This window comes from Babylonia areolata, chromosome 18 (assembly GCF_041734735.1).
Source record: "Babylonia areolata isolate BAREFJ2019XMU chromosome 18, ASM4173473v1, whole genome shotgun sequence".
Classification (NCBI taxonomy): Eukaryota; Metazoa; Mollusca; class Gastropoda; order Neogastropoda; family Buccinidae; genus Babylonia; species Babylonia areolata.
Genome location: NC_134893.1, coordinates 52,516,509 through 52,532,093, shown reverse-complemented (window position 1 = coordinate 52,532,093; position 15,585 = coordinate 52,516,509). Strand labels below are relative to the sequence as shown.

Here is a 15,585-nt window from a genome sequence, read left to right as displayed (position 1 = left end):
TGACACACACATACACGGGCGCACACGCACGCACACATACACAAACACACACGCACACATACATACATACATACATACAGTCACACACACACACACACACACACACGCACACACACACACATGCACGCACGCACACACAAATACTCACACACACACGCGCGCATTCTTTTCAGTGTTCGTTTACTCCGGCTTTTGTGTGTGTGTGTGTGTGTGTGTCTATAAACCGCCTCAAGCTTATTTATGGTTTCATGACACCTAGACATGATTCTGATTCTGATTCAGATTCAAAACAGTAGTAAAAGATCAGTAGTGAATATCGCGCAAGCAGAAGGGCATACGTATAATCCGTTCGGAACTTAAGCAATGCCCTTCCACATCGTGGCACATCCACATGACTGAGATAAATTCTCTCTCTCTCTCCTCTCTTTCTCTCTGTCTGTCTGTCTGTATGTCTAGCAAACGCACATTACCCCCCACCCCCCTATATATATATATATATATGTGTGTGTGTGTGTGTGTGTGTGTGTGTGTGTGGAGCGAGTGGAGTGGTATTAGCCCCTATTGTGTGGAGTGGTGGTGAGGCGTGAGGGGTGTGGGGGTGGGAGGGTGGGAGGTAGGGGTGGAGAGGAGTATTGGTGGGGGGGGGGGAGGCGGGGAGTGGGGAACGAAATGTAATAATACAGAGAGAGAGAGAGAGAGAGAGAGAGAGAGAGAGAGAGAGAGAGAGAGAGAGAGAGAACAAAATGAGCAAAATACCATTCCACTCACTCCACTCAGTAAGTCCTGACTATCCCCTACTTTAGTCTAACACCTTCTCTGCTGAGCACAACCACAAAAAAAAAAAAAAAAAAAAAAAAAAAAAATGTTGGATTGAAAAACCTAGCAACAGTACCCATACCAGGTAGGGAACGGACAGACAAGACAGATGTGGAAGATGATGACTGATTGCGGGGAAGCCCGTTGCGGCGACAAACGCGCCCATCATCAGTTTATCAGGCAGTGGGAGGGGAGGGAGGGTGAAAGAGGGAAGAGGAATGGGGTGGGGTGAGGGAGTGGGGGTTGGGGGGGGGAGTGAAGAGGGGGTGGGGGGGAAGAGGTGTAGGGAGTCGGAAGATGGGGGTTAGGGTTAATGTTTTCAGCAGATTGTCGGGGAGACGTTGAACCAACGGTGCTTGATCAATCCAGATTATATCTTTTTTTTTTTTTCTTTTTCTTTTTTTTTGGGGGGGGGGGGGGTGAAATTCGGGCCGCTCTCCCCAGGGAGAGCGCGTCGCTACACAACAGCGCCACCCATTTTTTGTTGTTGTATATTTTCCTACGTGCACTTTTTTTTTGTTTTTCCTATCGAAGTGGATTTTTTCTACAGAATTTTGCAAGGAACAACCCTTATGTTGCCGTGGGTTCTTTTACGTGCGCTAAGTGCATGCTGCACACGGGACCTCGGTTTATCGTCTCATCCGAATGACTAGCGTCCAGACCACCACTCAAGGTCTAGTGGAGGGGGAGAAAACGTCGGCGGCTGAGCCGTGATTCGAACCAGCACGCTCAGAGTCTCTCGCTTCCTAGGCGGACGCGTTACCTCCAGGCGATCACTCCACTGTATGTGTGTTACGTGTGTGTGTGTGTGTGTGTGTGTGTGTGTGTGTGTGTGTGTGTGTGTGTGTGTGTACTCTAACACAGTCAAGAACAATAGTAGCCTCACAAAATCTGTGATAAGATAGTCAGCACTGCACGACCTCACTTTAGAGCGTCAGAAAGATAAAGATGAAACAAAGTGTACTGCCGACGCGTAGATGATAGACAACATTTTCGTACAATAATTCATGATAACTGTAGCTTAATAAGATGAATGTCGAACGGTCACGAAATCCAGCGACGACGACATTGCAGCGAGATGACAACAACGTAATCAGATACCAACGACTTTAATTATATAAGTGACACTGTTGGAGCCACTGTTCTTCAAAGGTACAAACTTTTAGACCAGTCACTCTCGGACACAACACGGCGAGACAGTGCATGTTTCAACACGAGATGAACTGTTACTTCATCCAAAAGAGGTTATCAGCAACAGCATGTTTCTCGTACAGTACGATACTGGAAATCGTTCAATTAATAGTTTAGTCTGGACAACAACCGATGATGAAATATCCGCTGCTTTTTCTCATCTAGCCTTGGCCTCAGGGAGAGAGAGAGAGAGAGAGAGAGAGAGAGAGAGAGAGAGAGAGAGAGAGAGAGAGACAGACAGACAGACAGACAGAGACAGAGAGAGAGAGAGAGAGAGAGAGAGAGATGATGAAGAGAGAGAGAGAGAGAGAGAGAGAGAGAGACAGACAGACAGACAGACAGACAGAGACAGAGAGAGAGAGAGAGAGAGAGAGAGAGAGATGATGATGATGATGATGATGATTATGGCGATAATGATATTCATTGTGGAAACACATAAGGTTCTTTTAAATGAGGAGTTGGGGGGGAGGGGCGGGGGGGAGAGGGATAGGAAGGTTATTCCACGTTTAAAAAAAATCGAATTTCGAGTGGATAGACATTGTTATTCAGTGTGACAGACAACATTATACAAATAACAAATGATGCTTCAAAGAGGAATGCAATTTTAAAATAATTTTCAGCAGCTGAGAGAGAGAGACAGAGAGGGGAGGGGGGGGGTTGAGAGAGGGAGGAGGTTGAGAGAGGAGGGGGGGGGTTGAGAGAGACAGAGACAGAGAGAGAGAGAGAGAGAGAGAGAGGAGGATACGGATGATTTATCTATTTTAGTTCACAGCCCCTCAAGAAGGGGTAGATGACGATGTGTAACGAATATAGACCTTCCTAAAAACTGAAGATGCTATTCCCCTTTTTAGTGTCTCAAACAGATTAACTCAAGAGCTGAGAAATATTTTTTTGTTTATATAATTCAGTGAAAAGCTTCATAATTCCGGGCGTGCAGTGTGTCTTTACAGAAGCACGAATTTTCTGCTGTTAAAACGTGTCGAAAAAAACCGGCGTGAGCTTGGAAACACTATGCAACCAAAACACGTTGGGCAGAGGTTCTCCACGTGAGAGTTAATGACTGCATCTTCTCTGTCAAGCCAGCCAGTGTCTTTGGTTGCAGACAACAGGCAGAGGGAGAATCAGAAAGGCTGAGGAAGAACAAGAAGGTTCTGGCTTCAGACTCTGAGCTTCTTGGCCTCTCATGCCATGAGGGATTTACGGGGTGCGCGGTGGGTGGGGGTGAGGGTGGAGGGGTGCTGACATGACAGTTCATATACATCTTCCGGTTCCACCCGCATCCGGATTGTTCGAGACCCTGTCTTCAGTATTACCCTGACAAAGACTTGACAAATGTTTTTCGAGCGTGAACTCGTAGCCACATGTCGAGCGTTTCGTATGCTAGATATCAATTCCAGAGGGATAATGCGTCTCTCTTTCAACCTACCCAACCCATCCACACATTCTTACACACACACACACACACACACATATATATATAGAACTATGAACATACCACAAGGTACGCTTGCAACCAAAATGAGAGCCGAAACTCAACAGGGGTACAGAAGAAGAAATTTCACAGAGACTTTAAGTCATTGGACAGATGTTTGATCCCAGGCACAAGGACTAGGATAGCAGGTGACGCCCTTGGCGTTCTGTTCCGATCTGTCTGGGTGATACACAGTTGGCCATGGCACATTTGTCTCACGACGAAATCTCTCGACAAGGCCACGAGAAAGATGGTGAAGATCGCGCTAAGATCACAACCGTCCTTTCGCTTCCTTCACACGTTTTTTTGTGTTTTTTTTTCTTCTTCTTCTCGACAGTGATGGTGCGTGTGTGAGTGTGTGTGTGTGTGTTTGCTTGCGTGTGTGTGTGCGCGCGCGTCTCTGTGTGTATTTGCGTTTGTGTGTGTGTGTGTGTGTGTGTGCGTCCTCACGCGTGCGTGTGTGTATGTGTGTGTGTGTGAGCGCGCGCGCGCGCGTGTGTAGTGGAGTCATTGTATTCCACAGATTTTATGTCTGTATCAACGCATGTCGACAATGCACCAATACACAGACACGAACTGGAGTGCCTGTGTATGAATCTCACCCTTTCAATCCGCAGAGAGACAGATTCATTCTGAGTGTTCAAGATTCTTGCCAAAAACAAATTTATTTCACGTCATTGTGGTCATCAGCATAGCAGGCGGTTACATGAGTACATTCAATTCAATGTTACATGACTATTTGCAAACGAGGCACAATGCAATGATAATTGCTGACATTTCGTATGTTGTAAGCGAACATCTGTATTAACAAATCATTTCTTTAAAAATTTTTTTTTTGTAATCTCTTTTCAGCACAGTAGGCTACAACAAGCGATCATTAATTCTTTTACAGTTGCTCCCCCAAAAGATCTTCTAATGCTTCAGTTCCAGTATCCCTTAAACAGCAATAACATAAGGAACAGGAACAGAAACAGATGAAATAATTCTCAGAAACTAAAGCATGATTCTCCAAAAACAGATATTCACAAGGAAAAGCAAAGACGCCGTGGGAAAGGGAAAGAATACACGACACTAAAATAAAAGAGAGAGAGAGAGAGAGAGAGAGAGAGAGAGAGAGAGAGAGAGAGGCAGACAGACAGACAGACAGACAGAGGAGATGATATGTTATTTTTCTTTCAAGCCCTAGCCCGTGGACAGCTTCTTTTACTTAATCAAGTTCGACACAATCATGTGTTCACCGAAACAAAAATAACGATAACGCGATACAACAAACGGATTTTCCCGAAAAGTGCAGAATGTCGCACAACAACACACATGATCAATGAAATAATACATTCAATGCAACCCACACAATCTCTCTGGGAAACAGAAACTTCGAAAAGTGGAGTTATAGAGACGTCACAGAAAAAATAAACTATGTATAAGCTGCTGATTCATTCTCTGTTTTTTCACAAATTGAAAACAATTAAAGTATAAGCTACTGAGGATTCATTCTCTGTTTTTCACAAATTGAAAACAATCAAAAAAAGAATATATTCCACCCCCAGTCTCCTCCCGGTTTCCATCATTTTCATGTCATAATTGTACTTCTCTCCAGCCACCCTCCCTCTATAAATTGTCAGCCACAAACTTTCAAATACTGTTTCTTTCCCAGGAATGGATATTCAGGCTTGAGCAATCAAAGATAAACCGCAAACAGGTAACAAAAATACTGTACACATCTTCGATGGCAAGAATAAAATGGTGCCAGCAAAAACGACCAAAAAACAAACAAACAAGAAAAACAAATTTAGAAGGAAGAAAAGGTTGGAGGCGATGGAATGGAAACTGGATGAAGAAAGAGATCAGAGAAGGAATTTCGTGTTAAAAAAAAAAGAAAAAGATTATCATTATCTTTTTTTGTTTCTTGTTTGTTTGTTTACTCAACCTGGCAAGACAAAGCATACATGCTGTTTGTGGTGTATAATTCTGGATCATGGTCAGTATATTAAAAAAAAAAAACAAAAACAACAACAAAAAACAGAAGTAAATATCGTGTCGTAATGTCACAGTTGTGTCAAGGAAAAAAACAGAAAAGCACACATGATTCATTTGATCACCCTGACATCTTTCTTATTCTCCCCCTCCTCCCCTCTCCTCCTTCTTCTACGTCCTCTCACACCAACAGACCAGCACACACACACACACACACACACACACACACACACACACACACTCAGAGAGAGCTAACACACACACGCAAGCACATGCACCTACACGAACACACGCACTATTATGCATGAGTAAGTAACAGAGAACAGAAAAGAAACAATGAAAACGTACTATATTAATGTCGAAAAACCAACAACAACAACAAAAAAAGAAACATTTGCAACATCAAGTTCAGAACAAAAAACGTATGACAATTTGTTACGAACTACGCTACCAACAAAACATTGAAAACAACCGAAAAAAAAAAGAAAAGAAAAAGAATAGTAAACTGAAAGGTATAATTCATGTACATACAAGTGTCAACTGCAGCAAAATGGTGATTGTGAAATATATTCCACAAAATGGACGAAAGTTACGGGAATCTTTTTTTTTTTTTTTTTTGACTTAGCTTGAATGCCCTTGTGTGTGTGTGTGTGTGTGTGTGTGTGTGTGTGTGTGTGTGTGTGTGTGTGTGTTTTAAGGAAAGATAGAGACAAAAAAAAAGTGAATAATACGTACGTTTTATAATTGGTGTGAATCAGAACCAGTTATATATGACACACTGTACACAGTTTCTTAGCAAAGAATCCAACGTCATCATCATCATCATCATCATCATCATCAATGCACGTAAACAAGCAGCAAAAAGATACTCTTTTTTCAAATTTAAAAAAAAATTATTATTATTATTTTTTTTTACAACGTCTGAGATCTGTGTTACCATACAAATTACACCACAAACATATATTATGGGAAAATAGCAGCAAAGAGCAACCGAGGAAATGCTGATTTTGTGGTACTCTGTTGATGTCATGATAAACATGTGACACATCGATTGCTACACTAGGTGCATATTGTGCCTTCAACACACACACACACACACACACACACATACACACACACACACACAAACTCGCGCGCGCGCTCGTGCTCAAGCACGCACAACCCCCACCAACAATCGCCATTATTACTACATCATAAACCAGCTTCTAATTGCTACACCACAGCATTGTTATCTGAAAACAATATGAAATTTTGATTCGTCCTCTCTTTTGCATAACAGTGTTCATGACAAAATGTTCAGCAGTTGTCCTACGTATCGGAACAGAGTTAAATAAATCTAAAGAAAAGAAAAACAAAAACAAAGAAATAACATTAACGCACAACAGAATCAAGAGTCGCTGAGCAGTGGCGTTATCAGCTTTATGGTTGATTTCCAGGGAAAAAAAAAAAAAAAAAAAAAAAAAAAAAAATCCAGAAAAGAAGAACCCCCCCCCCCCCCTCCATCAAATGCCTGTTTTCTTTCCCAAGATTGCGACAATATTTTTTTTATCTGTTTGTTTGTTTGTTATTGTTGTTGTTTCTCCTCAATCATCTCGTCTCTCACTGCATCATCCCACCATTCTTCGACTCAGACAAAATCCATTTCAAGAGCAGAAATATTATCTGTTCGCACGTTTTTCCATAAAGCTTCAGAGAATGAAACCAAAATGCTTATTTGAATTTCAACTCTCTACTGCTGCAACACCCACTCCAAAAAGTATTTCGCTGCTATTTAAAAAATGATATGTTTGTGTTCAAACAAGTAAACTCAAGTGGCAAATCCGGGATTGTTTTTAAAAAGTTTCTTCTTCCCCCCCCACCCCCCTAGTCCCTGTATGAAATCAGATGCAAGTTCTATACTTGATGTTGCCAACAGTACAACTGAGAGTGCTGGAGTCTGTATGTGCGCATGTAGTGTTCGTGCGTGCATGTTTGCGTATGATGCGTTCGTGCGTGCTAGCATGAAAGCGCGCGTATGTAAGTACGTGGTGCAATCAGTCATGCGTGCGATTGTTGCGTACGTGCGTGCAAGTATCCGTGCGTGCGTATGCACCCGTGTGGAGCTCGTGGGTGCAACCGTGTGTGTGTGTGTGTTTCCTTGGGACTAAAGAAGCAGGAGGGTGGTGCACGTGCACATGTAGCAACCATATCAATTTCAACTTCTTTTTGTTCTGATTTAAAAACAACAACAAAAAACAAAAACAAAAACAAAAAAACACCCCATAAAGTGCGTGTTACAGGCGACGGCTGAAACGTGCGAAAAAGATTCTCTCTCGTGTTTCTACCTCCTTTTTCGTATACACCCATACCTACACACCCAACCCGTCCCCCCACCCCCACACGCGGTGTACACACACACACACACACACACACACACACACACACACGCCCTATCTGAACAAGAAGTCGACTGCCGCACTCAACCACACACCACAAAAACACAGGAAGAACGTTCACTGATTCTGTGTCTGAAAAGCCCTTCGTCCCTTGACGAACTGTCGGCAAGTGCTACAGTGAGCTTGCTACAAAGAATCGACAACTACTGTGGGCCACGTCCTGAGATGATTATCATGGCTGAAGCCAGTACTTTAAATGCCTGTGGTAAAAGGCAGTGCCAAGCGGCCTTCGGAAGGGGGCCTGTGGTAAATGAAACAGTGGTAAAAAGCCCATGGTAAAATGCCTGTGGTAAAAGCAAATTAACGAATAGATAAATGAATAGATACAAAAACAAAACAAAAACAAAAAAACAACAACAAAACAAATGAAATAGAATTATAGCACTGGTGTAAACGGACATTCATCAGCGGGTCTAAAGCAAAAGACTCTCTCCTTAAAAAAAGAAAAAAGTAATAGAATCGACGATAATAGTAAAGCCCGTGGTAATGACAAAGCCAACAGAACACTACTGTAAGCAGACATATCACTCGACACTCTGTGTGGTTGTGAGCCTGGGTTGGTAGTTGAAGGAGATCGAACGAGCCATGATGATAAAGGGCCTTTCCTTTTTTCCTTGAAGATCAGATACTCCTGACTATTCACCAGCACGACAAGATATTGCACGCTGCTCGCCACGGAGTGCAACGACAAAAAACAAACAAACAAACAAAAACACACAAAAAAACAAACAAACAAACAAAAAACAACAACAAAAAACAAAACAAACAACAACCCAGAACACTGAAATAAATCGTTCAATATCAATATCAGCGAATAAAAACCGTTTGACAATATAAGAACGTGATCAGCATTAAAAAAAAACACGACTTTAACAATCTTTGAAACATGTTTTTAAATTTTTTTTTAACTGCAATTAGAACTTACACCAAAGCGAAGTTAAAAGCCATACGGCAAGAAATGTTCTTGACATCAAAGAAACACCCACGAACACCATAAACACCACCACATAATGACATAACATGCACAAAAAACAACAAAAAACAAAAAAAAACAACAAAAAAAAACCCCGACAAGCATCACTGAGGTCAGAATCAGTTTTGGTGAGACACACCTCCTGATGTCCTGCTGCCTTCACATGACCCACTGATGACTTCTCTCCTCACCACTGTCATGCCGTACAGCGGAGAGGCGTTCAGAACCCTAAGGGAGAGGGTGGGGGGCGGGGACGCTCCAAAATCCAGCGTCGCCTAACAGCAATGCAATGCACAGAGCTTTTGTGAAAACGTTAAAATCATTCTCCAGCAAACATTTCAGTCACGTGCGTTGTCTTGGGATGAAGTTGCAGAGACTGAAAACACTTGCGTTTCCCCGATGTTAGATTTTGTTTGCTTTTTTTTTTTTTTTTTTTTTTTTTTTTTTACCAACTTATACAAAACGTTATCCTGACGCTAATTATTACACATCACTTTACCGTTTGTATATTGTCAACGATGCTCTCTCCTAAGTTCGCAAGAAAACATTGTTTCAAGGCAAATCAAACGAATAAACAAATACAATTTATACTGCCTACTAACGAACAATTCACGTCCCTTGGTTACCGATTAACAATAAAGTAAACGCTTATTTGACTTTAGTGTGGCATCTGTAGTGAAGACATAAAGATAGACAATTTTGGGGGAAATCACTTCAACTGGCCACATCAAGAGTGAACATGTGACTCACGCTTGTAGCTTCAGCTAGTGATTTAAAGAAACTGAACTGACAAAATTCAGAACTGTAAAACACGATCCCAACAAATGTGTTGTAATTTGATGACTTGTGTCGTCACAAATTACTTTCCTCGATTCGGGGAAGAAAAAAAAGATATATAAAAGTATGGATTCGCTGAAATGTCAGTCAGCTGTTCACTCCTCAGATCCGCAGAGGTACATGCCTGGTACTTATTTATCATCCCGGTAGCCATTTTTGAAGTTCGTGTAACTGGAGTCTGAGCACGCCGAATTTGTGTAGTTCACCCCCAAGAGGTTGAAGCCTACCCGTCAGGGTTTGTACACAGTGTTCAGCTTCAGCGTGCAAACAAAGACCACGAACAGAGTATTAGCTGCGAGCCCTGACTCTCTTCTCTCCGTGTATTGCTGGTTGGAGCTTTACTGGTAGCTCGAGGCATCTGGAGACACACGGAAAAAGGCAAGGGTAAGATCCACAATGATAGGAAAACAAAACACTTGCATTAAAAAAAAAAGAAAAAAAAAGGGAAAACAAAACACTTGCAGTTATAAAAAAAAAAAAAAGGGAGGGGGGGGGGGGGGGGGCGCGGGGGGGGAGGGGGTCTGGGGGGAGGGAGTGGGTGTACGGGTGGACGGGAGGGGGGATTGGGGGGAGGGGATGGCGCTGCACTATAGCGAAGCACTCTCCTGTTCGGGGAAAGCAGCCCGAATTTCACACAGAGAAATCAATCTGTCATGACAATGAGTGATACAATAACAATTCAATGTTTTGTTGTTTATCGCCCTGCTGATCGTGGGATGAAAGCGTATCGAAACAAAACCATGCATGGACATCCATTTGTTAGAGTCGCCACTGTGTCCGCTCAGTTCATCTTTACAAGACAGGAAGAACAAATACGAAAGGGCCCGTTGCTGACAAATTAACCCCGACCCGACATGTAGACAATCAGTCCAAATGACCCCTTATCCGAACACCTTAATACCAATCGCTTCTACCGGTTGTTAAATCTCCAATAATTAATCATTCTTACAACACACGCCTAATCCCTAATATACAGTTTAAAAAGCCATACTGGCAAACATAAAATTACCAGTCATCGATAGACAAACATTCGGTGTGTACACGAATATATATCTTTGAATTAAAAAAGCAAAACACATTGATTTAATCTCTATAAACGATAATCATAACGTATCATAAACCCCTTTCTGTAAACGTGAAACACACATATCTCATAATTCTAAGGACGACAAACAAGGAAACTAATAACGTGCAAACACTAAAGTCAGAAATCGAAACGCATAGTGGCTTGCGAAATAACGTCTTCCAAAATTTCTGGTGTGATGACAGATAAGAGAGAGAGGGGGAAAAAAAAGGTCAGTCCATAAGGCTGTGTACGTCCTCATACACAGGAACTGACACTGTCCCACAAGTGTTCTTTCTTGAGGTCGCTGGCGGGTGCTGCGATCATCTCGTGAAGCTTACCAGTCTCAAGAGGAACGCCTGAATGCACGCTACTCGCCAGTATGAGTGCGGACACGCCCAGCCATCACTGACGCTGGGACAAACCACTCTTGTGTTGGTCTGATTTTGAAATCTGGGGGTGACATTGGTCTGTAATCAGCTGTGTTTGGTCCAGTGACTTTAATTAATGGGCTCAGTTGTGTTCTTTGATCACTGAATCTGGCCTAAGTAACATGATTCGGTTTGTTGTTTCGGATTTATCTGTCTTTGAATTTTGTTCAGAGCAATGATCCTTGACTTACTGTAAAGTCTGTAGTTTGACGGTCGTAAAAACAAAAAAGAAGAAAAAAAAAGAAAAAAGAAAAAAAAAGCTACCCTCATCAACTTTGTGTGAAATTAATCCTGTAATATGCTTCCCTTTGTTCATTTGTTCCTTGATGTCGTCACAGCAATCATGAGGTTCTGTGCGATCCGTTAGACGGACCAAACATCACTGAGTGAAATCAAATCGAACTGTGAAGGATATCATTTTTATTACCATTCTGGCGTTGCCAATGGTATCTTAACTCTCACTCTATTATCTTCACTTTCCTTTACCCGGAAGGCGTTAACACAAGTCATCAGATAACAGATTACAGAAAAACCCCCACCACGAAGACAATTATTTTTTATTTAAATGTATTAGCGAAAGCTTCTCTTATTTCCCAGGCCGATTCAGGTTTCCACAGTAGTCTCCCATGTGACCCGCTGGACCGACTCAGGTCTTACCCATGAATTACGTCCCTTTAGTTGTCCACCGCATTTGCTTTCTAACCCAAACCTTAACAACAGCCTGAGGAAGAGGAGGATGTTGACATAAAAAGTGAACAAAACTAAATTTTGTTTGTCATTAACCCCCACCCCTCCCCACCAACTATGATATTCTGCTTTCACTGAAATATGGGGGGAAAAAAGTTTCACTAAAACCTCCCCTAAGATCTATAAGCATTACTCTATAGTCTGTTTCATTCCAATGAGTAACACACACACACATACACACACAGACACATTGGGAACAAGGCCTTTTCAGTGATGAACCTCATACTTCGTCCGTTCCCATCTGTCAGAACTCACAGAAGACGGGTGCAGGTGCCCTCTGCAGTGCACTGTAGGACAAGGACGGGGTCAGAGTGTCACAGGAATAGTCCATGTAGCTGGTACTGGAGGAACCACCTGCAACAGACCGGAACCACACAACTTCAGTTTTCCATTCGTCGCCCACTGCTGCTCTCGGTTCTTCGCCTCTCTCCTCCAGTCAGTCAGTCACGGCGGTAATTAAGTGACTGCAGTCCTGTCGTACAAAAAGTTGATGTCATTGCAAAAAGTGCTTGTTACACGTTGAGGGTTGATGTTAGCTTCGTTCTTTTCTGTCACAAACTGTTAGCAGCTATATTCATCCATTCATTTATTCGTTCATTCGTTCGTTTGTTCGTTCATTTATTTATTCATTCATTTATATAAGTCTGGATTTTCCTTGTTTACACACACACACACACACACACACACACATATATATATATATATATATGTATATTACATGCTGTTATTTGTTAATTTCTTTGGCTTTAACAGATTTCTCCCACACAAGTCTTAGTAATTTTTTTAAACACAATTTTTGTCAGTCGAGGGTTAATTAGGTAGTCGGAGATATCTAATTCTTTTTAATCACAAACTGTTAATTACGTTCTTCTTTAAATCACAAACTGTTAATCACGTTCTTCTTTGAATCACAAACTGTTCACGTTGTTCACTGCCTAATCAGGCACATGTTCGCCACAAAATACACACACACACGCGCACACAACTAATAACTCCCACCCCCAGCACATCCACACAGAGTCTAGCCCCCCCCCCCTCTGCCACCCACCACCACCCCGAACACACACACACACACACACACACACACACACACAATAATAACTCCCAATCCCAACACATCCACAGAGTCTAGTCCCCACCTTGTCCCCCACCACCACCCCGAACACACACACACACACACACACACACACACACACACAGAAGAAAATCCACACTCTCACTCACCATCCATGAAGGCGTTCTGCAAGACGCGGCAATTGCCCGTGGTGAGCTCCGTGAGCGTGTAGCCCCCCTGCCCCACCTCCGACGTCTCCTGAGGCGAACTGGCGGGCACGGGCACGGGCACAGGCACAGACACGGGCACAGACGCGGGCACAGGCACATGCACCTCCTGCTTCACGCTGCCGCCGTCCTCGGAAGAGCTGGTGCCCGCATCACTGTTGGTCGGTGACCTGGGGCTTCCGCCTTCCCTCTTCACCAGACTCCGGCAGATTCTGTGGTGTGTGCACAGGGAACACACCGCCAAACACACCATGAGTTCTTCTTCTCTGTAGTGGTAGAGAGAGAGAGAGAGGGAGAGGGGGAGAGGGAGAGAGAGAGAGAGAGAGGGAGGGAGAGAGGGAGAGAGAGGGGGAAGAGAGAGAGAGGGAGGGATTGGGAGAGAGAGCGAGAGAGGGAGAGGGAGGGAGAGAGAGAGAGGGAGACAGAGAGAGAATGTGTGTGTACATGTTTTTTTAAGTTCACGTGTGCGTGTGCGTGTGCGTGTGCGTGTGTGTGTGTGTGTGTGTGTGTGAGTGTGTGAGTGAGTGATAGAGGGAGAAAGAGAGAGATAGAAGGAGAAAGAGAGAGGGAGAGATGGGGGGTGAGAGAGAGAGAGACAGGGAATGTATGTGTGTGCATGTTTTTTTTAAGTTCACGTGTGTGTGTGTGTGTGTGTGTGTGTGTGTGTGTGTGTGTGTGTGTGTGTGTGTGTGTGTGTTAGTTATCAAGGCTGTAATTCACATGAAGTAGTGTGTGGCCTCAAAACAAACACAGAACCTTCCCACCCCTACCCCACACCTCCATTGTAACTTTTTGTTTACCTAATTTCCTCTTATAAAAATCGAAAATGACTTTGCCCAGCTGACCAACCAACTGTTAAAAAACAAAGCAACACCATGCAGAGAAGATCTCATGGTGCGTGTTACGGCTGTTGCCCACATCACTGTTGGTCAGTGTTGACCTGGGGCTACCCCCCCTCCCATCCTCACCAGCCTCCGGCAGATCCCGTTGACCGCCTTTCTTTCTCTGTCTCTGGACCTTGCAATTGGAATGAACTTCCTCTTTCGCTTCGTCAGGTCTCCGCGCTCAGCTCTTTCAAGTCTGGCCTTAAAACCCACCTCTTCCCAAGACAGCCTCCCTTCCCTGCCTCTTCCTTGTCTTCAGTTGCTTCAGTTTTTAGAGTCATGCATGCGTGTGAATGACTGGTGCGAAAGCCCTTTGATTTGTCTCTGCACAAGATTCAGCGCAATGTAAGTATCATTATGATCCTTTGGTGATGCACAGGAAACACACACCGCGACATATACGACTGACGAGTTCTTCTTCTCTGGATTGTGTTGCTTCTTTTTTTTTTTTTTTTTTAACTTGGTTGGTTGGTCAGCTGGCTGGCAAGTCATTTTCGACGAAGAGGGAAATTGAAAGAGAAATTGAAAAATAAATAGATAAAATGAAAAGTTACATGGATGTGTTGGGGTAGGGGTGGGAAGGTTCGGTGTTGTTTTTAAGGCCACACGCCCGTTTCGTTTATTTGTCAATAGTCTGTTCATATAAGAGGCCACACGCTCTATTATGTGAATTACACAGCTTTACTAACACAGACACACACACACAGAAACCCCCCACCCCCACGACCCCAAACACAAACAACTACATTCACGCGTTTTTTCTTTGTCTTAGAAACCTTTGTTCAGAAGAACCCAACTTGATAATACTTCAATTCTAATCCACGTTCTCTCCTTATTAAATAGACCTCTTTTCTTTGTTCTTTTTTATGGTGAACATGGTCCTGGCATCTCTGCGAGTCGCAACAACTCCAGAAGACCCATGAGGGAACTTTCACTTCACAAGCGCAATCTGGTAACACTGGCAAACTCTGTCTCTCTTTCTCTCTCTCTCTCTCACCCCCTCTCTCTCTCTTACGCACACATTCACACACACACACACACACACACACACACACACACACACACACACAATTTTCTAATCCATTAAAAGCACACAAGCCATCGCGGACTGTGTCACCCGCCTCATTGACAACAACGACACTGAATAATTCAACTTGATTTTTTTCATCAGCCCTTCATACTGGGGCCAAAGCGGTCCGGACGTCTCTGGCTTCCTATAGCCTTCCACCCCCCCCCCTCAGCCCCCCCCCCAACACACCCCTCCCCTCCTTTCCCTTGGACCCATGGAGAGGGATTCAGACCCTGGCGGCCACGGGTGCAGCTAATGCAATGGAGAGCTGAAAGCCAGTGAGTTGATTTCCTTCTGGGAGCAGGCTGCTCTGGCCAACACAGCCTCCTCACTCCTCACCCCTGGGTTATAGGTGTGTGTGTGTGTGTGTGTGTGTGTGTGTGTGTGTGTGTGTGTGTGTGTGTGTGTGTGTG

General features: G+C 43.5%; 1 protein-coding gene across 1 annotated transcript in view; it reads right to left on the bottom strand.

The window, feature by feature from the left end:
- Nucleotides 1–9,041: 9,041 nt before the first annotated feature.
- LOC143292055 (uncharacterized) overlaps nucleotides 9,042–15,585 on the bottom strand; it is a 90,113-nt gene continuing 83,569 nt past the window's right edge. The window contains exons 5-7 of the mRNA XM_076602230.1: nucleotides 13,163–13,431; nucleotides 12,194–12,292; nucleotides 9,042–10,055 (exon numbers count right to left, since the gene is read on the bottom strand). Of these exons, the coding sequence (XP_076458345.1) occupies nucleotides 10,036–10,055; nucleotides 12,194–12,292; nucleotides 13,163–13,431 (388 nt within the window). The 3' untranslated portion in view covers nucleotides 9,042–10,035. The remainder of the gene's footprint in view (nucleotides 10,056–12,193; nucleotides 12,293–13,162; nucleotides 13,432–15,585) is intronic.